Source organism: Orcinus orca, chromosome 2, assembly GCF_937001465.1.
Source record: "Orcinus orca chromosome 2, mOrcOrc1.1, whole genome shotgun sequence".
NCBI classification, from domain to species: domain Eukaryota; kingdom Metazoa; phylum Chordata; class Mammalia; order Artiodactyla; family Delphinidae; genus Orcinus; species Orcinus orca.
This window is the reverse complement of record NC_064560.1, coordinates 103,722,792-103,749,272: the sequence shown is the minus strand read 5'-3', so window position 1 is coordinate 103,749,272 and position 26,481 is coordinate 103,722,792. Positions and strand designations below refer to the sequence as shown.

The following is a 26,481-nucleotide window of genomic DNA, read 5'->3' as shown; positions in this document are numbered from 1 at the left end:
CCCTCCCGGCTAGCTGTGGTGCACTAACCCCTTCAGGCTGTGTTCACGCCTCCAACCCCAGTCCTCTCCCTGGGATCCGACCTCGAAGCTGGAGCCTCAGCTCCCTGCCCCACCTGCCCCTGGAGGGTGAGCAGACAAGCCTCTCTGGGCTGGTGAGTCCTGGGCAGCACCCCATCCTCTGTGTGGGAATTGCTCCACTTTGCCCTCCGCTACCCTGTTGCTGAGCTCTCCGTGGCTCCGAAGCTCCCCCCCCCCACCCCGCCACCCTCAGTCTCCACCAGCAAAGGGGCTTCCTAGTGTGTGGAAACTTCTCCTTCTTCACACCTCCCTCCCAGAGGTGCAGGTCCTGTCCCTATTCTTTTGTCTCTGTTTTTTCTTTTTCGCTTTTGTCCTACCCAGGTACATGGGGAGTTTCTTTTCTTTTGGGAGGTCTGAGGTCTTCTGCCAGCATTGAGTAGGTGTTCTATAGGAGCTGTTCCACATGAGATGTATTTCTGATGTATTTGTTGGGGGGGAAGGTGATCTCTACATCTTACTCTTCCGCCATCTTGAAGGTCTCCCAATGTCTTTGTTTTTTTAAATCAGGGCACCATAAACAGAATTAATACATTCTTTATTCTGGATTCAAAAAATTAAAATAATAGATTTCCTCATTTTACGAGCTTAAATCACTGTAATTATATCACTTACAATTTTGTTGTTGTGTAACTATTACATAAAAGTTAATATACTACACATATGGGATATTCGTAGCTATCCACAAATGAAACATTACTTGCCAAAGGTTATTTTTATATAAAGGGGGTAAAATTTATTGTTGAAAACTAATTTTGTATATATCTAGGTTATATTTATTTTTTGATCATAGGAAGTGTTCTGTTTTAATACTTAATAATGCATCCACATTTAAGTTTTAAAGTATCAGTTGACATTATTAGATAAATTGATAGATGGAAATTAGTAAGGGATATTTGATGAAACATGCTGTGGTTTGGTGAAATAGTATGTAGGATATGTGGTCTTTTCTTTGTTGAGGTTATACTGAGGTCATATTTACTTAAGTAACCCTTTGTATCCCATTCAGGGTTATATTGCTCTTTTCTCTTTTTTTGATTTGGACTCAAAGATATAAATGAATGTGAAGTCCTTATTGAATTTGTTACAGTATTGCTTCTGTTTTATGTTTTGGTTTTTTGGCTGTGAGGTATGTGGGATCTTAGTTGTCAGACCAGGGATTGAACCTGCACCCCCTGCATAGGAAGGAAAAGTCTTAACTTTCAATAAAGACTTTAAAAAAAAAATAAATGGTCCACATCAAAAAAATCTTAAAAATAAAAAATAAATGAATGTGAGAGTTATTCTTGTTACTTTACATATATATGTATATATCTATATATATATTTCCTTAATATGTTAGCTTGTATATATGTACATAAACATTTATATACATGCACTTTATAAATAATATATTCAATGCATAAAATATGTAATATATATTTGTTAGAACAGAAAATACTTTCAGTCTTGCATGTTGGCATGGGCTGAGTGTTTACAATGAAATGAAATGAATGAAATTATTTTCGCTGGGCTTATCATGAGATTGAAAACACATACAAACAGAATACATATTCAGCAGCAGTAGGAATCTTGTCTTTGGCTTAAGCTTGTTTGATCTAAAATACACTGCCTGCCTGGTAGTTCTGGAGTCCTGATTAATGGGTCCACCATGGGCCATTTTACCAGAGGAGTGAGGAATCTTTCTTGAAATACTTTGCTTTAAGCAAATAGAGAGTGGAAGCACTCAAGTTTGCTTCAAGAAAAATGGCTGACAGATGAATGCGAGCTGTGGTTTTTGCTGTTATATGGCATCTGCTCCTCAGATTCATCTGGCCTATCCTCAAATTGAGACATACGAAGACAAAGTGTTTGATAAAACTAAAGGGACTCTTTAGACACAAGCAGACACACAGCATAAGACATCCATCAGGAACCCTGGGCAACATTACATTGGCACTGACGTAATGAAGTCTGTTTTCCTTTCACCCAATAATTGTCTTTATCGCCACACTCTGGTGTTCAGCTTTTTTTCCCTACCCCTGAAAATTTATAAAGAGAAATCTCATAAGTAAAAGTATTTATAAACAATGTAATAATTACCGTGGTGTCTGTGTAATGTGAAGTGTTTTTTTTCAGGCACATTTTTCTTTTTGATCTACTAATATCTGTGTTTGCTTTTAGGTTTCCTCAAGAACTGAACATGGGAAAAATAAGTGCTGAAATTATGTGGACCCTTTTTGCTCAGGATATGAAAGATGCACTAGAAGGTAGGTACAAATATTTAAACTTATTAAGAGTATATGTTTTAGTTAAATTTTGATTTTGTGTTCTTGATTTTAAATGTAAGGAACTGTTGCATCAAAACATCGATCACTGTGATCAGTTTAGTTCTGAAACTGATTTCCACATTGTGGAAAGATAAAGATCGCAAAGTATTTAAAAGCCCTGAAGAAATGCATTTTAAATCAAATGGTCTAAGTTGCAGGATAATAGTGAGTATTTCATATGTTGGACAAAGTTCAGATGCAGGAATACTTTATGGCATAAATCAGACCATATTGAGAGGGTAGATGAGTAATATTAGTTCAGATATTTGTCTACCTAGACTTAGAAATGGTATCCGATGGCTGGGCAGGTTAAAATATGGCCAAAGCTGGTGCAAAGACAATGGCAGGGCTCTTCACCAGAAACTCCAGTTTCAATATACTCAAATCATAGAATGTAAAGTGTGGGAAATGCAGCTCTCAGTTGAAAACTATAAATTTCTTTGAGCACTCACCTTGTGTTTAGAGTTGGAGGTAGTATGTTTAACCAGCCTAGGGTTCCTGCTCTCTAGGAATTTAAAACCTAGTAGAAAGTTTTCTTTGCACTTATTCACTATGTAATTAAGCCCCTAGATGCTAAATGCCCAGACTGCACTCAGTATGGAAGATACAACAATGAACAGGACAGCTATGGTCCCTGCCCTCAACAAGATTATGCAGGACAGCTGCAAATATGTAGACGGTTGCAATGTGGGGGTGGTCAGTGCTAAAGATGATGGAATATCTGGAGGTGAAGCTGCTAAGTCAGACTTAGGACAAGGGGGCAAGGCAGGTTTTCTAGAGGAACTTCCTCTGAGGAAGTGTTGTCTTGACAAAGACCTGAAGTATAAGTAGGAGTTCACTTTGGGAAGAGTTGAGCAAGAAGCATCTCTGTCTTGTCCTGGTCAAGGGCAAAGCATTAACAAGTAGAGTGAGCACAAGGTTCATTTGAGAAGAGAACTCAGCTGGTCCTGTGAGCAACAGGTAGCAGGAAGTGAGGCTGGAGAAATTGTCAGGGACCAGCATGTGCTGCCTTGTGGGCCATGATGAGGAGTTTGACTCTGCTAAGAGAAACGACAGACCATAAAGGGATTTCAGGAGGTACATGTCCTGTTCAGACTGGCAGCTGAGAACAGGCATTGGGACCGCAGAGTGGAAGATGACTGATTGAGTTTGTGCTCATTGTGCCACTGTTTTTTTCTTAGTGTTGCTGAAATGTAAGCTTCTTGCTAGGGCACACAGAGGAAGCATACAGTACTTTTCCTTATTTGAAAAAGAAGGTACACAATAGATTTTAATACCTGATTTTTGGGTAAAGTCTGGGTCTACCACCTAATTAGATAAATTAGGACTTATCCTTAAAATTATACCAGAACTTGCTCAGAGATGCAAACTCCTTATTCTGCAGTGAAGCGTTCCTTCTCCATTGTATTGATCAATCCTGCTTTCTCTACCTCTGCCTCCTACCAACCACAACCTTTTCATCAGCTCATTTACTGCCTGGATTTCTTTTCCCACCACTCTTCACAAGCAGCCATGTAGGGCTCAGGAGCTAAAGTCACCTCCATGAATAACCTTATCTTAATCCTCTGCATAGCAACTAATTACTATCCTTTATTTACTTGTTTACTCGGGCTTCTTATCTGTCTTCCTTGCCACAGTGCAAATTTTTTGCCTGTGATTTTTATCAACATATCTATATTGCCTAGAATGAAGCCTAGAAAATAGAAACTACTTGATAACTATGTGTTGTATCAGTAAAGACTTTACCAGTTAATCCCAACTCAGTGTAGTAGTAGAAAAAGCGGTAGAGACTTCTGTTTGTGATCCTTTTCTATGTGATCTTGGGAATATTTTAAGAGGTCAACACCTTCGTGTTTTGTTGTCCTCACCTGTAAAATGAAAAGTTCACACTGGATCAGAGGGCTGGGCAATGGGCAAGGAGCCACTCCTGCCCATATTTCAGAGGAACTTGACTATTTGGGACCGTTCCACAGTGGCATTGCCCACCAGTGCACATTTCGTTTGGACAGGACCTCTATCTTTATTTATATAACATTTGTGCAACTATTGGATGTTTTATTTTATGTTACCTTTGCTTTAAAAAATAAGCAGTAATTTTAGACAACCAAGTATAATATTTATGTCAGGAAATGTAAATCACAAAAAATATAGCGTTTGTTTGAAACAACAATGAAATTAGAAATGATACATGTAAAGCACCATAATAATTTTGTGCAAAAGCAGTATCCCAAAATGCTGAGATTGTATTATTAAAAGTCACGTCCAAGATCAAGGGTAAGTAATTATTTTGTGATTATCTTAGGTTTTCTGGAGACAAGAATCCTTTCCTTAACACAAATTTTTAAATATTTTTTTTAATTTATTATTTTATTTTTTTAATAGCAGCTGTATTGAGATATAATTCACATCCCATACAATTCACCTAAAGTGTCCAGTTCACTAGTTTGCACATTCACACCCATTTTCAGGAAGGCATAATGAGCATAGTAAGGGAGTAATTTAGATTGCAGTTCCTGGTTTATGTATCTTCTACACCAGATGAGAAGGCTTTTGAGTGTAAAGATTGTATTTCTCATTTCTGTATTCACTGAACCTTAATAGAAGCTTAGTATGTGTTAGTTTACTTGAATCAAATTACAAATGGGACAACCTTATACAAAGAGCCTCACAGACAAAGCCAGATACTTACGTTCAAACTAAACATTTCTAGTATTGCTAGTTGGGAGGCAGCAAGAGATCTGAGTCTGGGAAACCCAGTTCCAGAAAGCTTTCTCACGTATGAGCTGCACCAGCTTGGGCAATTAATGTATAACATCTCCAAACTTTAGTTTTCCTTTCAGTAAAAAGGTGATAAGAGTTCCCAGGTTGGTGTGAGGATTACATGATACCTCAAATATACTATACTTCAAAATCACGGTGCTAATGGGAGGAGAGCATTATTATTATATAAATGGAGAAAGATCTGTGAAAGTCTCAAAACAGTCTCCTTTAGGCGTCATTTAAGGTTTAAAACTCCTAGGACAGTGTTTACAAATCCATGTTCATTTGTTCCCTATCTCTCCGTCTTTCCCTTTCACCATTTCAATGTAATAGATGGCTTCATACTGTGACATTTTAAAAAATGTGACATGAGTAATAATTGTTAAAGAAAATAAGGACTAGGAATACCTCACAGAATAGAGGGCATATACTTAAAAACATTCTTCTGGCAGGCTCTTTTGCATGTGATAGTAATGTTCTTACTCTCCCTATTTGCCTTATAGAATGTTGTTAAAATTAATTGACTGTGGAGGAGTGCTTCAGGCTATTGGCCTAGAAAGACTCTGTGTTGTTATATAATTTGGGCTACATAGTTTGTCTTATGATTAAAGCACCTGAGCCCAAGTTGTAAGTAACCTCTGATGAAGTCAGGTCAACAGAGAAGCGAGTTAGAATTTATGGACTTAAGGCTTTTTGATGCAGCATTTTGCTTTACTTCATGAACTCATCAGCTGCTACGAAAAGAATAATTTAATTTAAAAATAAAATAACTTTTCCCCCAACTTTACTCAGTCTATATGAGCCGTCTTATTTTGTTTTCAGATTTGACATTAATCACCTTACAACTTTGATAAGCAGTATCAAACTTTGGTGATAACTTGCTGAATGAACCAGAATAAATTATTTTACAGATTTTACACAAAAGATGTACTTTCTGTGAAAAAGGTAGTTTAGGAAGAAAAAAGTCCCTGATGAAATATTTCATTTTATAGTGAAATAGAGTTGGTTTTGCAGAATTTTTTTCTAAAGCAGTTATTCTAAAGGCTTTTATAGTCTTTAGCCTGGCTGGTAAAAATACAGGTTTTGCAGTAAGTTAGATCTATGTGTGAGTTCAGGCTCCGCTACTTTCCATTAATTTGTTAGCTATGATCTTGGACAGTTTATTAAAGTAAGTCTCAGTTTCCATATTTTAAAATTAGGGACAAAAATACCTACCTTACAAGGTTATTTTAAGGAGAAAGGAAGAAAGAGAGAGAGATATGGGGGCAAGGAGCGGATAGTTTCCTAGTGCATAATAAATACTCAAACATTAGCCATTATCACAATCTTGAGGATTATAATTTAGTAAACAAAAACTTTCAGATGATTTATAATACCACCCAAATGTCTAGATGCCTGTGACTGAAAGTTTTACTTGGCAATCGCAGTTGACGGCACACATTTTATATGTCATCTTGGTATCCATAGAACTGGGTTGCCTGGCAATCAAGGCAGTCCTGTTCAGGGCCCTGATTGTGTAACATATGTGGGTGTCTTCAAAGTCTCTATTAAAAGCAAACCCTGCTAGGCCCCAAGATAGCAGCCATTTGGTGGATTGGGTCCTCAAGCATTCAGGTGGTTTCTAATTAATAATTCTGTAGAGTAGTGCTTGGGATTCTTTAAATACTACTTCTTAAATTGGAATTTGTGGCTGGGCTTTAAGTCATATTCTGAAATTGCATCCGCTTGTAAGGATGGATGGGATGGGAGAAGAGTATCTAAAACATTCGCCACATTCTCAGATGAATCTTTGAATAGAAAAATAATTAAAAATCATTGAAAATTAGTTAAAAATGACTGTTTTACTTAATTAACTTAGGCAGAGATGGAATTAATTATGATATGCAAAATACAATCATCTTTCACCTGGCCTTATTTAAAGTCTCCCAGATCAGAGCTCCTCAAACTTTAATGTGTACAGTAGTCCCCGGGAATCTTGTTAAAATGTAGATTCTGGTTGAGTAGACCTTTTTGGGGGCAGGGTAGGTGATTCTCTCCATTTCTACCAAAATCTGAGATGATGCCCAGGCATCTGGTTAGTGCACCACACACTGAGTAGCAGCAAGGCTTTAACACTGGACATTCTATCTTTTTACCACCAATCTTTCTGGTCTGCTGCTTAGTTATCATGTTGGTCCTCATCAATAGGTGAAAATTGTTAGACTGCCTTTGTAATCTTTCACTATCTCATCATCCTAATAAGCACGACTGTTGCCGTTAACTCTGCTCTCACCGTTTCCATGCACTATCTTCTCTTGATGTATGAATTTGAGTATTTGCATATTGAATATCTTTAGCATATCTTACTCTCTTACATTTATTTTCGGAGGCCTTCTCTCAAAGAAGTATAATTTTTTTTATTGCCCTTCACCCACATACAGGTCTCAGGCCACCCTGTGCATTTAAGAACATTGCCCTTGACCTTGTAGGAACGAAAACAGTGAGAACACAAAGTCATGGTCACATCTCTCCTGGTCTCGCTGACCACTTTGGCTATACGGAAAGAACTGAACTATTGACCCATGAACTTCTCTAGCCTCCCTTAGAATATTCTTGTCCTTAACATCTTTCTGGTCTAGCTCATACCCTCAAACTATGATTTGATACTTGTCACATTTCTTGTCTTCCTGTCAGTAATTTTCTGCTGATTTTTAAGTTTACTCTCACAAATCACTGGTTGTCAATTTATCTTGATCCTCATATTTTGGTAGAAAAGATTGGCCCCTGACTAATTTCTTCAATCAGTAAAACCTCCCTGGAAACAACTGATTTCTTTCGTCTCCTGTTTCCTCCTCTCAATCTTTCTTAACCTTATTGGAATGACAGAGATTCAAGCTATGCCTCTGTATTCTTCAGAGACTGTGGTTGGAGCCAAGATTGGGAGCCCTTTGTAAAGGATCTCTCTGACCTCCTTTTCGTACAGTAGTGGTTCTCAACCTGTTTGGTGTCCTTCCCTGTTGCAACACTCCTCAGAGGTACAGCAATTCCCATAAGTAACAGAGATGTTGGTATTTCTCAACCAAGGAGAGATGACAGGTGGCTTTCCCTCATCCTGTTGAGAATCTTCAATATTACTCTTGTCCGGAAGCAACTGTTGAATGACTCAAAGAAATAATACAATGCTCAATGATAAAATATTAGCTTTTAGTGGATAATGTCTTATACCTGAACAAATTCTATCCTATATTTCATATGACTAATAAGTCATTTTCCTGTTCTGAAAGCTTTTTGCTAAGACTTAGGTACTTCGGCAATGGCTGCCAGAATGCCATAGAGACAGTTCAACACAACTTTAAGACACTTCTGCATTCCTGCTATTATCAAATGGCATCATAAACAGTACAGTCGCTTCAACTAAAAATTGGGAAATCGTGGTTGACTTCTCTTCTCTGCATCCTATTAGCACATCTGTCCTAAAAGCTCTATATGTGAAATTCTCTTCAGTAACTTTTCTTTCTATGATTCTTACTGCTGTTCTTGTTCAGACACATCTTTCCTGCTTCTGCCTTCACTGATATGGGTCTTCCTTTGTAGACACCTCCTGGACCACTGGATAAGGTCCAGATTCCTTAGCCTAGCTTACACCAGCTCCCTCCTCTCCTTTCTGTACCTGATTTCAGCCCTAGTGGTTAATACTTTGCTCCATACACATACTATATGCTCTACCTACATCCACCTGTTTAAAATTTCCCTGAAATCCTTACACAAGTTTATTCCCCAGGAGGTGTGCATGACGCCCCCCACCCCCGCCCAGGCTATCTCCTACTTGCCATCCCCAGCAAAGACTCATGCATTCTTCAAAGTCCAATTCAAATGTTACTTCTGTCAAGTTTTCCCTGAGAAGTATGTACTTCTTCCCTGTTCTCCCATAATATTGAATACTTCCTATTGTACTATTTATGCATGTGCTTTACTTCACAGATACATCATCCACCATGCCCTGAGCTCTCATTCATCTTTGTATGAATCTTCCTACTGTCCCTTTCTCTGACCTTTAATAAAAAATGTTATGAATCAATGAATGCATGCATGAATATAAGCCTATGTCTACAGACAGACAAAAGCAAAGATATACGTTCCATTCCCAAACTCAAATTTCCAGTCACAATTTGGCACAAATCACACAAACCAGTTACAATCACTCATATAAAGGAGAAATGTTTTGTAAGTATGTAGTCCCGATAATTATTTTTACCACATGTTGTGGTTGTAGCAGTTCTAGGAAGGTTTTAATAATCACAGATGTGGGGGAAAAAAAAACCTAAATACCTTTGATTTACCCACAGAAACAGTGTGTGTGTATATGTGTGTGTGTTGCTCATGCATTTGTGTGTGGTAAGAGAAGACGGTAGGATTATAATGCTTTGCTTCCTTAACAAATTGTGAAATACCTCTTCCAGTCACACTCTGTTCATCAGTCCCCACCTGCTTTTCTACAGCAACCCACTAATTTGTTTTGACATATCTTCACACAGAATTCCAAGTCTAGATTAATGGACAAAAACCGAAAACAAAAGTAAATGGTTACTAACTCTCAGTGTTCATTATTGCAAAAAGACCAGTTCTGTTCATTTAAATTGCAGGTCACATGAGTCAAACCATGAACTGAAACATGACTTCTGTATTGATGTATCAGTTTATATGACAGCTTATTTGAGGGATCCTGTGTTATATTTGCCTCACACCCCCAAATAAAAAAAAAGAACAGGGCTTCCCTGGTGGCACAGTGGTTGAGAGTCTGCCTGCCGATGCAGGGGACACGGGTTCGTGCCCCGGTCCAGGAGGATCCCACATGCCGCGGAGCAGCTGGGTCCGTGAGCCGTGGCCGCTGAGCCTGCACGTCTGGAGCCTGTGCTCTGCAACGGGAGAGGCCACAACAGTGAGAGGCCCGTGTACCACAAAAAAAAAAAAAAAAAAAAAAAAAAAAAAAGAACAAAGTGTATTTACTGGTACTTCTTAAGTTTTCCTGGTTCACTAGGCCAGTAGTTCTCGAAGTGTGGTTCCCAGACCAGCAAGCATCAGCATCACCTGGGAAGATGTTAGAAATGCAAATTCTTGGGTCCCACCCCACACCTACTGTTTCAGATTGAGGCCCAGCAATCTGTTTTTGATTTTTTTTTTTAAATAAGATCTCCAGATGATTCTGATGCATGCTAAAATTTAAGAACTACTAATCTAGGGAATGTATAATCAACATAGTGCCTTCTTCCATTGCTGAGATGAACACACATGATTTTTTTTTAATTAGAATATAGCTGATTTACAATGTTGTGTTAGCTTCAGGTATACAGCAGAGTGATTCAGTTAAATGTATATATTCAGATTCTTTTCCAATATAGGTTATTACATGATATTGAATATAGTTCCCTGTGCTATACAGTAGGTCCTTGTTGTTTATTATTTTATATATAGTAATGTGTATCTACTAATTCCAACCTCCTAGTTTGTCCCTCCCCCTTCTCTTTCCCTTTTGGTATCCACAAGTTTGTTATCTATGTGAGTCTATTTCTGTCTTGTAAGTTCATTTGCATCATTTTTTTAGATTCCACATATAAGTGATATAATATTTGTCTTTGTCTGACTTACTTCACTTAGTATGCTGATCTCTAGGTTCATCCATGTTGCTGCAAATGGAATTATTGCATTCTTTTTTATGGCTGAGTAATATTCCATTGTGTGTGTGTGTGTGTGTGTGTGTGTGTGTGTGTGTATACATACACACACACTATGTTTATCCATTTATCTGTTGATGGACACTCTCGTTGCTTCCATGTCTTGGCTACTGTAAATAGTGCTGCAATGAATACTGGAGTGCATGTATCTTTTCAAATTAGAGTTTTCATCTTTTCTGGGTATATGCCCAGTAGTGGGATTGCTGGGTCGTATGGTAGTTCTATTTTTAGTTTTGTTTTTTTTTTTCTTTGCTGTATGTGGGCCTCTCACCGTTGTAGCCTCTCCCGCTGCGGAGCAGAGGCTCCGGACGCACAGGCTCAGCGGCCATGGCTCACGGGCCTAGCAGCTCTGCGGCATGTGGGATCCTCCCAGACTGGGGCACAAACCCGTGTCCCCTGCATTGGCAGGCAGACTCTCAATCACTGCACCACCAGGGAAGCCCTATTTTTAGTTTTTGAAGGAACCTCCATACTGTTTTCCATACTGGCTGCACCAATTTACATTCCCACCAACAGTGTTGGAGGGCTCCCTTTTCTCCACACCCTCTCCAGTATTTGTTATTGTAGACTTTTTCATGGTGGCCATTCTGACCAGTGAACGCACAATGATTTTTGAAGATATATAAGTAAGTCAGAAAAATGTCCCTTATAATGCAAAGTTAAAGTGGAGGAATGGTATGGATGTATCAACTATGTAAGAACAAATTAAGAAAGAAAAACAAGTTCAAGGAGCAGACTGATTTGTAAATATCAATTTTTAAAAGTTTGTAAGTAAAGAGAAAGAAAAGAAGAATTAAAATAATAATTTTTAAAAGGAGAAGAGAAGTAAAAAGTAATTTTCAAGAAAATAAAGGGAGGAAGGGAATGGACTGGGCCAAGTCCATTAGCACGAAACTCAATGGGAGAAAAATGACAGGAAAGATACTGATGACTCAGCCAGTAGGCATACAATTCTTAGGTTAAGAAAAGTCCAGGAGTATTCAGTAACATAGAGGAAAGTGAACCTTCATTAGAAAAGAATGAAAAAGTTGCTTATTTTGTTTAATCTCCTCTTGAAAGGAAAAATAGAAGCTCATACACCATTCATGTCAAGTAATTTTTCATTTTTTTGCCTTGGAGTCAAATTACAACAAAGGCAAATAAATTTCCTCTAATGTTAACATCTTTCTTTACATCTTTATTTATTATTTTGAATAGAGCAAAACTCAATGTATTTTGAAACATTTAATGCTTTTTTTGAACCATAATGCTATAAAAGCTAAATGTTATAGAAAGGAGATAACTAGCTTTGCCATCTATTTATGTTTTATTTTTCTTTTCAGTGTGACTTTGGGGATGTTGGTAAGGCTTTGCATAACAGTATTTTTCACATTTAACTGTCCAGCATGCTTCATATATATTTTACAGAAAATTTTTATTAAGTAGAATAGATGGTCTTACTAGTGACATTCTCAATTATATGAAGTTTTGACCTCTTTGAGGGAAGGGTCCACATTGACCATATTCAGTCCTTAACAGATGCCTGGCACATGTAGGGGCTCAATAAATAATCATTCAATGAAAATCCAAGGTGCACTAAAACAATGTGTATATGAATGTGTGTGTAGGTTAACTACATGATTCAGAGTGATTTTCTTCTATGTTAGGGCCCAGGAATGCACATTGTTAAAACTTTCTATAAATTTCCAGTACATTCTATATTAAAGTACATTATTCATCACTTGAATTGTCCATATTGATATTTGGGCAACAGCATATCAAAGCTCCAGTTCAACAAGATGTCTTTCATCACATAAGCCTTTGAGATTCAATCCTTAGCCAAAGGCTTCCCAACATATGACAAACTATTTCACATTAGCAAGCAGAGCATGCAAAACATAGGGTAAAATTCTACTTCTATGAGTTAGAGCCAAATTTTAGCCATCAAACAGATTTCACAGGCTGGTTAATAAAAATTAGCTATCAAATTATATAATCTAAAGTTTAAAACCTTTAAATGCCAACCCCCTGGAATTTAATAAGGAAATAGAAATCAGTGAAAGTAGATGTTAAAAAAACAGGGCAAGACCAAGGTAGACAGATGGGTTTCAGCCCTGCCTTCCTCCACTTGTCTTATGTTTTCCCCTTACTCCCCACCAGTCCCTCAGCCCTTCTTTATTATCCTCGAACACCTGGTACACTCAGGACTTACCAGCAGATTGCACACACTAAGGTGTTTGGGACATCTTGCTTATCCCTTCCAAAAGACCTGAAATCAGAATAAGGAGAAAAAGCATTAAAATTTAAAACTGGGAGGGGTGGGGATGGCAAACTAAATCCTGCTTACCCTGGTGAGCTGGAAGTGGGCACACACTTAAAAGGAAATAAAATGGAAACTAGACATGAAGCTTATTTGACTCTGCTTTTCACCTTCTAAACATGTTATTTCCCAGACAGTTAGGGGTTTCTTGCCTCATTTCATCTTTATTCTAAAGGAAAGCATCAGTGTTCATTCAAATGACCTCAACTGGGGAGACCCGAGCCCTGCTCACACTTAGAGTAAATGCATTTCGCAGTTGCTTCCTCTCTGGCAATTCCTCTTCTCTGCCCCCCATGGTTAAGTTGAAACTACTTGTTTTGTTTTTCTGGAATAGACAGAGAGGATGAGCTGTGTGTGTAATTAATCTAGAACATGCTGACTACAATATTTGGCTTCTAGATAACAGGAAAGAAAAAAATAAGTGACCAGGAGTGTTTGTAATGCTATCATTAATCTCACCCTGTAATCACCTACTAACTCGCCTTATAATTGATTTTGGTAAAAATTAATTAAAATATGCTGATCTGAGTACTATATTGTGTTCCCTGGATAGAAGTGAGCATATCAGAGTAGGATGTAATTAACTGATCAACCACTTTTTCTGGGTCCCCAAATCTCCAACTCAGAAGGTAATCACACAGCAAAAACAGGTCTAAGTTAATTTAGGCTGTGGATGTGATCTCTCTGGCTGCATATGCAAATATTTTTGTCAGACACACCCCATGTATGTTCTGAGGTTCAGTGCAACCATTTTTAAGTCTGTCTACCCACAGTGGTGAACTTCAGCAAAATCTCAGGTAGATGGAAATTATTTTCCAAAAGCCAAGTAACCTGGTTTATTAGAACCGAGTGATGGAGCAACACCTATTCAGCTATTTCAAATTGTTATATGACCAGTATATAAATAGCACTTAAAGGTCTTCATGGTCATTTTCTCTCAGCCCAAACTCAGCCTTAACCAGGAAAAATCTACTCGTTTCTCACATTATTCTTTGGTTTATTCGGTTTTGAAATAAAGAACAGTAGTGGACACCAACAATTCAGGGGGGTTTAGATTGGCAACCTGGCCATCTGTGCTCCTAAGAAACTTTGAGCTTTCTTGCATTTTTCTTTTAAGATAGTATTAGGCTTTGTCGACTCAATTAGGGTCCTGCATAGCTGACCCCTAACTGTTGAGCTTGGTACAGCTCAAGAGTCTTCTTACTTATTTTCTCTCTGGATGTGAGGCCTCAGGAAAACACAAAGCAGGAGACTGGGTTCTCTTTCTCTCCGCATAGAGTGTGCCTATTTTACTCGCTAACCATTTCCTTGTGTCTTACGTGGACTTAAAGGGTTAGGAAAAATAAAATGAGCAGATCACCTGCAGTGGCACCAAAATGGCCAAAGGGAAACTCTCAGCTCAGGCATCTAAAAAATAAAAGTTTAAGTTTACTTCATCAGTTATGTATCACTGCGTAACAAATTATCCCAAAACTTTGTGAATTAAAACATAAATCAGTATGTAGTATCTCTCATGGTTTCTGCAGAATAGGAGGTTTGGGGTTGGGGTCTCTTGTGAGGTTACAGTTAAGATAGGAACCAGGGCTGCAGTTGCTGAAAGCTTGATGGGCTGGAAGAGTCAATTTCCACGTGGCTCTCCCACGTGGCTCTCCCACGTGGCTCTCCCACGTGGCTGTCAAGCCACTATGGGCTGTTGGTGGGAGGCCTCAGTTCTTTGTTTTCCTCTCCACAAACTGCTTGACGGTCCTCTCTGTGTGACAGCTAGCTTCTCCCAGAGTGAACAACGCAAGACAAAGGGTGGGAAAACTGCAATGTCTTTTCCAACCTAGCCTGGGAAGTTAGACTTTGTCCCTTCTGCGATATCTTATTGATCACACAGTTCAGCTACATTCAGTGTAGAAGGGAGCACACAAGGACATGAACTACAGGAAGCAAGGGTCACTGGTGTCATTTCGAAGGCTAGTTTGCTCACACAGTTAGTATTTACCTCTCTGATCATTTCTTTATAATGTTAGCATTTTCCTATATTAGGACAGGCTTTTATTGTTTGCATTGATTTTAAACAAAAGAAATAATCAGCTTGGATAAAACCAACTTTCTTCCTTCTGCTGCTTTGCCTCAGCCCCTCCCCCTACCACAAGCAAAAAGGTCAGCATGAACCAGCTCTTGAGGTTTTAGGAAGAGAATTCACTTCCAAGATGCTAGGGCTCTTGCTAGCCCTCTCTAGTTTCCTAGCAAAGCTCCTCTGGGAAGGGAAGTCTGCTACGCTGAGAGGAAATTAACACCACATTCTCAAGAAAGGCACTCATCTATCTCTTGCTCTCTTTTCATTACAGAGCAGTGGTTGTCATCCCTGGCTGTACATTAGAATCACCAGAGGTGGATCCTAGACTTTAAAAAAAAGAATACTCTAAGGTTTATAATCCTATTTAGCAATCACCTATTTAGCACTTACTAAGTACTTCTCTAAATGATATGCAAATATTAACTTATTTGAACTTCATAACAAGCCCATAAGGTAGGTACTATTATGTTAGCTCCATTTTATACATGAAGAACTTGAGGCACAGAGAAGTTAAGTATTTTGCCCAAAGTCACACAGCAATTGAATAGAAGAGCCAAGACTTCAGGGAGTTCTATTATATATCCAAGATTGAGTACCACTACTCTTAATTAAGTGTTGAAGGCCTTTGAGTACGTGATGAAATATTCAGGCTCTATCACCAGAAAGATGCACATAGCATATACATGAAAAATGTGTATATATCTTTTCAGGGATGTGTATGTAAATCCCCCATAGCGCTTTTGTAGACTTTTTCCAGGGATCTGTGAACCCCAGATTAAGAACCTTTTCTTGCTAGAGCACTGATTTCCCCTGGACCAGCATCACCAGTATCACCTGGGAAGTGGTTAGAAATGCAAATCCCCAGACCCTACCCCAGACCTACTGAATAAGAAATTCTGAGCATAAGGTTCAGCTTTCCCTATTTTAACAAGACTTCCAAATGAATCTCATGTGTGCTAAAGTGTGAGAAACAACTGTTCTAGAAGGCTGGTGTGTAGAAGCAAGCGATTAACTAGTCAATGACCCTGGCTTCATGGTTCTGTAAAGACATCTCATTGTTCTTGCCTCACCATTAGGCAGGTAGAAATTTTCTTCTGTTAAAACTTGATTTCTTTGAAAAAAAATGATCACCAAAGGAAAGTCCATCACTGACATTCATAAAAGTGTTCATTAATAACAACACCTTTATGTCATTAGGTCAGTAGATATTCCCTGCATGCTTGCGCTGTGCTGGGAAAACAAGGATCAGTACAACACAAAAAATAAACATGACTCCCACCTTGAGGAACTTTTTACTCTATAATGAGCAAATAATTACACAAATAAATATATAATTATAAAATTGAATCAGTGCTGTGGATGAAAACTGTGTCTATTTGATCTCAAAATTACCTGTTAAAAATGAACCTCTAGGGCTTCCCTGGTGGCGCAGTGGTTGAGAGTCCACCTGCCGATGCAGGAGACATGGGTTCATGCCCCGGTCCGGGAAGATCCCACATGCCGCGGAGCGGCTGGGCCCGTGAGCCATGGCCGCTGAGCCTGCGTGTCCGGAGCCTGTGCTCCGCAACGGAAGAGGCCACAACAGTGAGAGGCCCGCGTACCAAAAAAAAAAAAAAAAAATGAACCTCTAGAATTAAAACCTCCCCACCCAAATTCTATTCCTGTCTTGGCCTTTGCCATTCCAGCAAAAGATGCCACCATTTGTATAGTTTTTAGACATTATCTTTGATTCCTTTATTTCTCTCAGTCTACCACCATCCACAGAGACACAACACACAGATATCCATAAGCAAACGATACTTGTTCTACCTCCAAAACATACCTAGCTCTGTACCCTTCTCTCCATCTCCACTACCTCCAATTAGTTCTAGCCACAGACCTCCTTTGCTTTGACAGCTGTAATAGCCCCCTAAATATTTTGCACATTTCCACTCTTGCTTTCCTTTAATCCGTTGTGCTCATAACATCCAGACTAACCCACACAAATTTAAATTAGATCAAGACTTTCTCTGGCATATAAAAGCTTCCAAAATCTTCCCCTTTCAGTCAACCAAAACCCATTTTTTTTAAAACCATGGCTTATCATGCTGCGTAGTCTGAATCTATTCACCCTCCAAGTGCATCTCATTCCCTTTCCCTCTCATTTATCTGTAACCACAGCACCCTCATGCCTATTCCTCATCTGGGCCAGATTTGCTTCTACAGCAGGGCATTCACATTGGCTCTTCCTTCCACCTTTAAAGCTCTTCCCTGCTCTCTGTATAGCGGGCTCTTTCCCACCCTGCAGGTCTTAGTTCACATTTCATTCCTTATCATAACCTACCTTGACCATCCCATCCCTCACTCCACTCACACAAAATCCACCCCCTTTTTTCTTTCAAACACTTACTGTATCTGAATCTTTTTATTTAGCCTAGTTATTTGTTCACTTGTTTACTAATTTTTTCTCTTTCTTTTATGGAACTATTTGTAAGCGTTTGGGTCACAATCCAAAGCAAAAACTACATTTTTACAATAGCACAGTATATATACACACCCAGATACACACACAACCAAAACAAAAGTTTCATGACACATGGAGTCTTGACAAGTGTAGAGGTAATATAAACCCTCAAAATTTATTTCTTATTCTGTTTTTCAATTTATATGTGTGTGTATATATATATGTAGATATACTAACTAAAATTACATATATATTTTTAAAATTTTAGTTATAGTGCTCTAAATTGATTTTATGACCCATTGTTGAGTTGGGCCAGCAGTTTAAAACCACTGCTCTTCAACTTAAAAACAAGCTTCATGGAGTCAGAAACTTTATAATCCCATTTGTAGTTGAATCCTCACTCCTAGAACATGATAGGTAATCAAATAAAAATTTTTGAATCATTTAAAAATACACAGCAGTAAGACTTAAATCCCACAAAAGAACATCCAGACTTATTTCCATATTCATTAATTTTCAAATACCAATAGAGTATAGACATAATTTCCCCAATAATAATTGGGAATTTGACACAATTTTGGTCCTGTTTTTGTGTACCTAACTCTTTATTTTTAAATACCTATAATGAGAATGTTATATTTAAACATAACAATTTTTTCTCTTAAAACTAATTAAGATATTCCTGGCCAATTATCACATCCCTTGGGCAAGGTATTTGAATGGAGCATTTGAATGTGAAATCTGTAGTAGGTCATAATTGCCAGGAGGAAAATGTAGTAAGAGTGCAATTAAGAAAATAAAGTTGGCAGTTGCTGAAAACAAAGAAATGGGTTTGCATATGTCAATAGCATAACATAGTAAATTACCACTTATATGAAAAATATGTATTTAACTCTTCACTTTTCCCTCTGTTGTTTTCCTGCTATTTATCTTTTAACCACATCTCATCTGGGAAAAGATAGGGGGAAAATAAAAAGAAAAGTAAAGAAAAACTAACAAAAACTCAGAGTTTTCTTCCCTATTAGCAGTTTTAGTTAAAAAAAATTAGTAATAACAAATTGAAAGTAATTGTTAAAATTAGTTTAGAAAAACTCAAATGGGAAATATAAATATTTAAATATCTTGGCCGTAAGATCCTAATTGCTGCCTTGCAGCCCCTGGTAGGTATTAAAGAAGACAAGATGATTTAGCAATACATGAACATTATCTAAACTACTTGACTTTATTTGTGGAACTTTTAAATTTACTCTCCTCATTAAATCAAATCAAATCAATCACAAGTGCAACAGTGCCAGCAGATATACAGATGGAATCAAAGAATACAAATATCTGTAGCTTCTGGGTTAATATTTTGATCAAGAAACTTTGTCTTTGTTTGGAGATCCACAATACCCAGCAAGTGAAAATGTTTTGGCAACAATGAAAACCCAGGAAGGTGATGGCAATTGGTATAAACCAGCTTTCCAGAAACTTTCTCCTGATAAGGAGCCCAGAAACCATGCTTTTGCCATGTTTTTTTATTTGGAGACATTCCAGGGAAAGCTCTGAACGAATGACCTCCTGTTGGTTCTCTTGGGATGACTGCCAGTTACAGACTATGTATGATGCCTGGTTATAACTTGAGAAGAAGGGAAAAGGCCCTGTTTAAAGTCGCTTTGTGTTTTAGAGCAGACCCTGAAAGCATAATAGAAACAAGATGCATGTAGTTTTCACCCTATTAAGAAACTACCTGTGAGTGGCTTGTGGTGGTGTAACCTTGGACTTATATCAATCTCATAACGATGGGCTATTCAAGATGGCAAAAGAGCTGAAAAGGGGCAAGAAGAGGGCATTTCTAGAAGCTTAGTGGGAGAGGAAGACAGATTATACCTGGTGACAGTCTGATGCTGGAGAGAGCAGGTTGGAGCATGAGAGGCACTTTGGAGACAGAACAGAGATGTCTGCTGGAGAAGGTGAGTCCACTGTGCTGTGCTCTGTGTTGGGAACCTCTTCTCCAACTCCCCAAGAGACTTCAGTGCACTGTACACTACTTGTCATTGGAGTGCTCCAAAATGCTAATCCTGACTTCTAAATAGGTCCAACTAGAGCTGAGGCTGACTAGCTACACAAATGGCATGTGCTGCAGGAAACTCCAGCCATTTCTCTCCCAGTAGGAACAACTTTAGCATTAAGAGAGTATGAGTGAAATTATTTTAATATATTTTAAAATAAAATACTATTTATTATAATATTATAATCATAATACAAGACCTAAAATAATAGTTTCTTCTTTTAAAAAGAGTGAAGTAACTTATCTATAAACTTTAGTAGCATCATTATGATGAATAAAATCTTCATTGCGTCATACCTCATAAATCACTGTATAGATGGAAGGGTGCCACAAAATGATGACCAAGAACCACTTCTCGGGCTTAGAGAAACACAGAGGCAGAAAGCAAAATGAATGAAAGCTGGGCACAAGGTTATGGGGTGGAGGTATGTGTGAAGATTCTTCAGAGGCAAAGAGAAGCAACCAGTGGTAAGTCATATGCAAGCAGGAAAACGACAAGCACAGGAGAATCACCACTTACACATGAGGCTGAAGAAGCACCATCCCAGAGGAGATCAAGATGGAGGAGTAGGAAGACACTGAGCTCACCTCCCCCTGCATGAACACATCAAAAATTCACGTACATGTGGAGCAGTTCTCACTGAAGACAAACTGGGGACTGGCAGAAAGACTCTTCTACAACAAACGCCGAAAAGAAAGATCCACAGGGAGTCAGGTTGGAAGGGAAAGAAAGTGATCAGGTCAGGACCTGCACCCCTAGGAAGGGACAAAGAAGGGGGATGATTACACAGGCTTGGAGAGCCTCCCTGGGGAGTGAGCAGTTTGAACCACTTCCTGGGCACCCCAGCTGTGAGGTCTGACACTGGAAAGATGAGTCCTCTTGGCTGGTTTTGAAGATCAGTGAGATTGGCAGTGGGGGCGGGGGGGACGGGGGCTGTGAGAAACTTGGAGTCCACCCATGAAGAGCATGCACACACTTGCTTGCTCCCGAAGCATGGTGGAGGAAGAAGTTTGAGACTGCCTGGGACCCTGGCCAGTTTCTGGAAACTGCCCCAGCATGCACCCTTGACCACGCTGAGGACCTTTCCAGTCCCCATTGCTCCAGAGCGCAGCTCCCCACTAGGGCAAAGGCTGTTGTTGCCAAGGAGAGTGTGCAGGTATGGGGGACAGAGCTGGCTCTGACCCAGCACTGCATCTGAACAGGGTGAAGGCACTCATGCAGGTGACAGATTGGAAGCAGTCTTGAACTCTGGTCTGCAGGGACTGCCAAAGCATGGGTCCCAACCCATGCCAAGAACCTACTCTGCCCCCTCTCTCTCCAGCGTTGCTCCCTTCTGGAGCAAAGGTGCTGATGCTGGGAAGGAGAGCACACTTACAGGGAGCAGAACCAGCTTGAACCCAAACCTCAGGGCTTCTGTTCCTGCACCTTGGGACCTGCCTGTACCCCTGATAAGGCAGTTTTGGCCACTGAGCATAGGAGAAGCCGTGACTCACACCTGGCTCTAGCTCTAGCCACTCCATCTCCAGCCCCACCTCCCACCAAGGTGATAGCTGCTAGCACACCCTGGGGGAAGATGTGACTCATACTCATTTCGGGTCCAGTTTTCCCACCAAAGCCACTGGGCACACACAGACTGCAAAGGAACACTCCTACACAAGGACACTCCTTGGAGACTGGGATAGATGATTGCTTAACCTAATTTCATAGAGATAGAGAAAGTCAAGGAAAAACGGGAAGACAGAGGAATCTGTTTTAAATGAAAGAACAGCAACAGCAATAACAACAAAAACAAACCCTGAAAAAACCTAATGAAACAGAGATAAATAATTTACCAGATAAAGGGTTTCAAAGCAATAGTAATAATGTTAACTGAACTAGGGAAAAGAATAGATGAACACAGTGATGATTTTTAAAAAGAATTAGTAAATATAAAAAAAGAACCATTCAGAGCTGAAAAATACAATAACTGAAATGAAAAACACACCAGAAGGAATTAAGAGCAGACTAGGTGGTACAGAAGAACGCATAAGTGATCTGAAAGATAGAATAATCGAAATCACCCAGTCAGAATAGCAAAAGGAAAACAAATTAAAAATAGGACAGTTTAAGGGACCTCTGAGACAACATCAAGTGTAATAACTTTCACATCACAGGGATTCCAGAAGGAAAAGAGAGAAAGAAGGGCCAAAATGTATTTGATGAAATTATGATAGAAAACTTCCCAAGCCTGAAGAAGGAATCTAGGTACAGGATGCTCAGAGAATCCCAAACAACATGAATCCAGAGAGACCCACACCAAGACATATAATTAAAATGTAAAAGTTAAAGAGAATTCTAAAGGCAGCAAGAGAAAGAGAAAAATAAAGAGTCACATACAGGGGAACCCCTGTAAGATTATCTGCTGATTTTTCTGCAGAAACTTTGCAAGCCAGAAGGGGGTGGCATGATATTTTTAAAGTGCTAAAAAGGAAAAACCTGCAACCTACGATACTCTACCCAGTAAGATTATCATTCAAAATTGAAGGATGGATAAAGAACATCTTAGACAAGCAAAACATAAAAGAGTTCATTAATATTAAACTAACCCTAGAAGAAATGTTAAAGTTTCTTCTCTAAGCGGAAAAGAAAATTAAACAACAAAAGCAAAAATTTATAGGAAAGGAAAAGCCCCACTAGTAGAGGCAAATATATAGTCAAGGCTGTGGATTAACCACTTAAGTAAGCTAGTACAAAGATGAAAAGACAAAAAAATCATAAAATTAACTATAATTACAATAAACACTTAAGAGATAAACATGAAGACGTAAATTATGACATCAAAAACACAAAACTTGGGAGAGGGGAGTAAAAATATATAGATCTTTTAGAATGTGTTTGAACTTAAGTGACTAGTTTAAAACAAGTAGATATAGTTATAGGTCAACATATATGAACTCCATAGTAATCACAAATCATAAACCTACATTAAATACACAAAATCTAGGAGAAAGGAACACAAGCATGCCACTAAAGAAACCATCAAACCAGAGGTTTGATTTCCTCACATTATATACAAAGATAAACTCAACATGGATTAACGACCTAAATGTAAGACCTGGAACTTTACAGTTTTATATAGTTCTGTAGCTCCTAGAAGAGAATATAGGCATAACCCTCTTTGACGTAAATAGTAGCAATCTTTTTTTTGGATCTGTTTCCTAAGGCAAAGGAAACAAAAGCAAAAATAAACAAACGGGACCTAATTAAAAGTTTTGCACAGCAAACGAAACCATAAAACAAAGGGACAACCTACAGAATGGGAGAAAGTATTTGCAAATGACATGACCAACAAGGGGTTAATATCCAAACTATATAAACAGCTCATACAACTTAATATCAAAAAATAAACAACTGAATTAAAAAATGGGCAGAAGATGTGAATAGACACTTTTCAAAGAAAACCTACAGATGGCCAACAGGCACATGGAAAGATGTTCATCATTGCTAATTACCAGAGAAATGCAAATCAAAATCATGATGAGATATCATCTCACACCTGTCAAAGTGGCTATAATCAAAAAGAACACATATAACAAATGTTGTCAGGGATGTAGAGAAAAGGGAACCCTAGTACATCGTTTGTGGGAATGTAAATTGGTGTAGCTCTATGGAAAACAGAATGGAGGTTTCTCAGAAAACTAAAAATAGAACTATCATATGATCCAGCAATTCCACTCCTGGATATATATCCAAAGAAAATGAAAACAGTAATTTGAAAAAACACATGCATCCCAGTGTTCATAGTAGCATTATTTACAATAACCAGGATATGGAAGCAACCTAAGTGTCCATCTACAGATGAATGGTTAAGAAGATGTGGTATATATACAGCATGAAATATTACTCAAACATTAAAAAGAATGAAATTCTAGCATTTGCAACAACATGAGTGGACCTGGAGGATATTATGCTTACTGAAATAAGTCAGACAGAGAAAGACAAATACTGTATGTTAGCACTTATATGTGGAATCTAAAAAATAGAACAAAGGAATGAATATAACAAAACAGAAACAGACTCACAGATAAAGAAAACAAACTAGTGGTTACCACTGGGGAGAAGGAGGAGGGGGGACAAGGTGAGAGTAAGGGATTAACAAACTACTCCATATAAAATAAATAAGCAACAAAGATATATTGTATAGCACAAGGAATATAGCCAATATTTTATAATAACTTTAAATGTAGTATAAGAATATTGAATCACTATGTTGTCCACATGAAACTAATACAATATTGTAAATCAACTATACTTCAATTTTTTAAAAAACTTGACTTTTCCAAAAAAAAATCATCTCTTACCCGACCTAAGAAAATCTTACAAGTACTACCTGGCATTGTGAGATCACATTAAAAGACCCAAAGACAAACAAGGCCTATAATATTGGGTTATTCTTTTCTCAATATTTGTAGTCCCTCATAGTGATACTGTTGAGAGGAATTTCTGCATCTCCTGAGAAGTTAGTCTAGCTCAGTTGCTCTAGCTTTTGTGCTCTATGGGACACTCTAGGTCAAAAGTTTAGTGACTACTTTGGTGGCACATGGGGTGTTCAGACAGAAAGACTACAAAGCAGCTGATTATTCTTCTGTGTGACAGAGTATGTTTATTAGATATCTCTTGCTGTGTAACAAAATATTCCCAGAACTGGTGTTTCAAACAATGATTATTTCGTGCAGTTCTGTAGTTCAAGTGTGATGTGGGTCTTTCTGGGATAAATCAAAGTGTTGGCTGGGCTGCCTTTCTTTCTGGAGGCTCTAGGGTAGGATCCATTTCCTTACTTTTATAGCTTCTAGAGGCTTCCCACATTTCTTGGCTTGTGGCCACCTTCCATCTTCAAAGCCAGCAATATTTATTCAAGTCTGTCTTACACTGCATCACTCTGACACTGACCCTTCTGCCTCCCTCTTTTACCTTTAAGTACCCTAGTGATTATGTTGAGCCTATCTAGAAATCCAAGATCATTTCCCTATCTTAAAGTCATCTTATTAGCAAACTTAATTCCAACTGAACATTTTGAGGGGTGCATTATTTTGCCTACCACAGTCAGTAGTCTGGTCATGGTTCAACTGTGACCTCTATTTGAGGGTCTTTTACAAGGCTGAAATCAAGGTGTCATTCAAAACTGTGGTCTCATCTGAAGGCTCGACTGATGAAGCATCTTCCAAGCTCTCTAATGTGGTAGTTGGCATAATTCAGTTTCTCAAAAGCTGTTAGATTGATGGCCTCACTTCTTCCCTTGCAGTTGCTTGCCAAGGGGACATCTCTAACATGACATCTTATTTAATCGAAGTGTTCAAGCCAAAAAAGCAATAGTGAGTGAGTCTATAGCAAGTGGAATTCACAGTCTCATAACCCAACCACAAAAGTGTTATCTCCTAATTTCTGTTGTATTCTATGCATTAGTAGTCATTCGTTAGGTCCAATGTACCCTCAAGAGGAGGGGATTACTCAAGGGTCCCCTGAAGGCGGGGATCAGTTGGTGTTATTTCAGAGAATATCTTCCACAGATTGCTAAGTAACAAAGAACACTGGCTTTAATCACACAGGATGAGTACAAAATCCATCTCCACTGCTTACTATCCATGTGACATCCAGCAAGTTTTGTATCAACTCTGTGCCTCAATTTCATTGTCTGATAAATTATATTATTGTGAGGATTAAATAAGATGCTACAAACAAGATGGTTAGAAGATTGCCTGGCGCCTATGAATAAGTGCCCAATGAATATTAACATTGAATGGAGTACTCAATGCTGAAACATGAGTTGAAAACTATTGAACTAGTTAGATCTAAATTAAATACCTATGTATTTTATGATCTAAAAACTATTTTTTCACCTCTTAGAATATATAGAAAATGTGGAACATAACATTTTATTAGACACCAGAGGATATGACAGGATGGTTTCTTTATTAAAAATTTGTAATATTTTTATGATTGAAAAAAGCAATTATGGGAAATTTGAAAGTTACAGAGAAGCACAAAAAAGAATGAATGAATAAACGTTTTTCTCAAATTTGACATACAAATACTTTTATACCTTTAAGTTTTTACATTATAATTAACCAAAATACTTTTTATGTGAAAATGTGGTATTGCATTTTATCCTACTTTTGCTTTATTCTTGAATTTTTTTATTCTTGAATTTTTTTTGAAACAATGTCATCCCCGATCTTGATTTAGGTTTTTTTTCTAGCATATATTTGTAAATCTTACTAGAAAGTATACATCGTTTTATATTCTAAGACCCTGCATGTCTGATAATATCTCTCTGTTGTACTTGAATGACTAAGTGGCTAAGTATGTCATTGTTAGGTCATACTTGTTTTCTTTCAGAACTCTATAAACATTTTTCTATTGCCTTGTGGTGTTCAGGGTTATAACAAAGGAATATAAGACCAGAATGACATTTTTTTTTCTTTGCACACAATCTGTTCTGTTTTGCTTCAGCCTGGGTGCTTACTAGATATTTTTAACTTGAAATTTCTTATGTTGAAAATATGTGGAAGAGTTTTTTCCATTGTTAATTCTGCCTGGTACTCAATGGGTCCTTAAAACATCTTTACTCAGATATTTCTCCCAATTCTGAAAACATCTCTTTATTGTTTCTTTGCTTTGAACTGACAAAAATCAAATCATGTCACTCTTCTGCTCATAACCCTCATCACACTCAGAATGAAATCCAGAGTCCCTACCCTGGACTACAAGGCCCTACACAGTAGCTGGTGG

At 38.2% G+C, this 26,481-nt stretch overlaps 1 protein-coding gene across 2 annotated transcripts in view; it reads left to right on the top strand.

Moving 5' to 3' along the window:
- The window catches only part of UNC13C (unc-13 homolog C), a 790,070-nt gene that overhangs the window by 606,108 nt on the left and 157,481 nt on the right, over window positions 1-26,481 (top strand). For both annotated transcript variants that reach the window (XM_049705963.1, XM_049705964.1), the window contains one exon: window positions 2,239-2,324. In XM_049705963.1, the coding sequence (XP_049561920.1) occupies window positions 2,239-2,324 (86 nt within the window). The remainder of the gene's footprint in view (window positions 1-2,238; window positions 2,325-26,481) is intronic.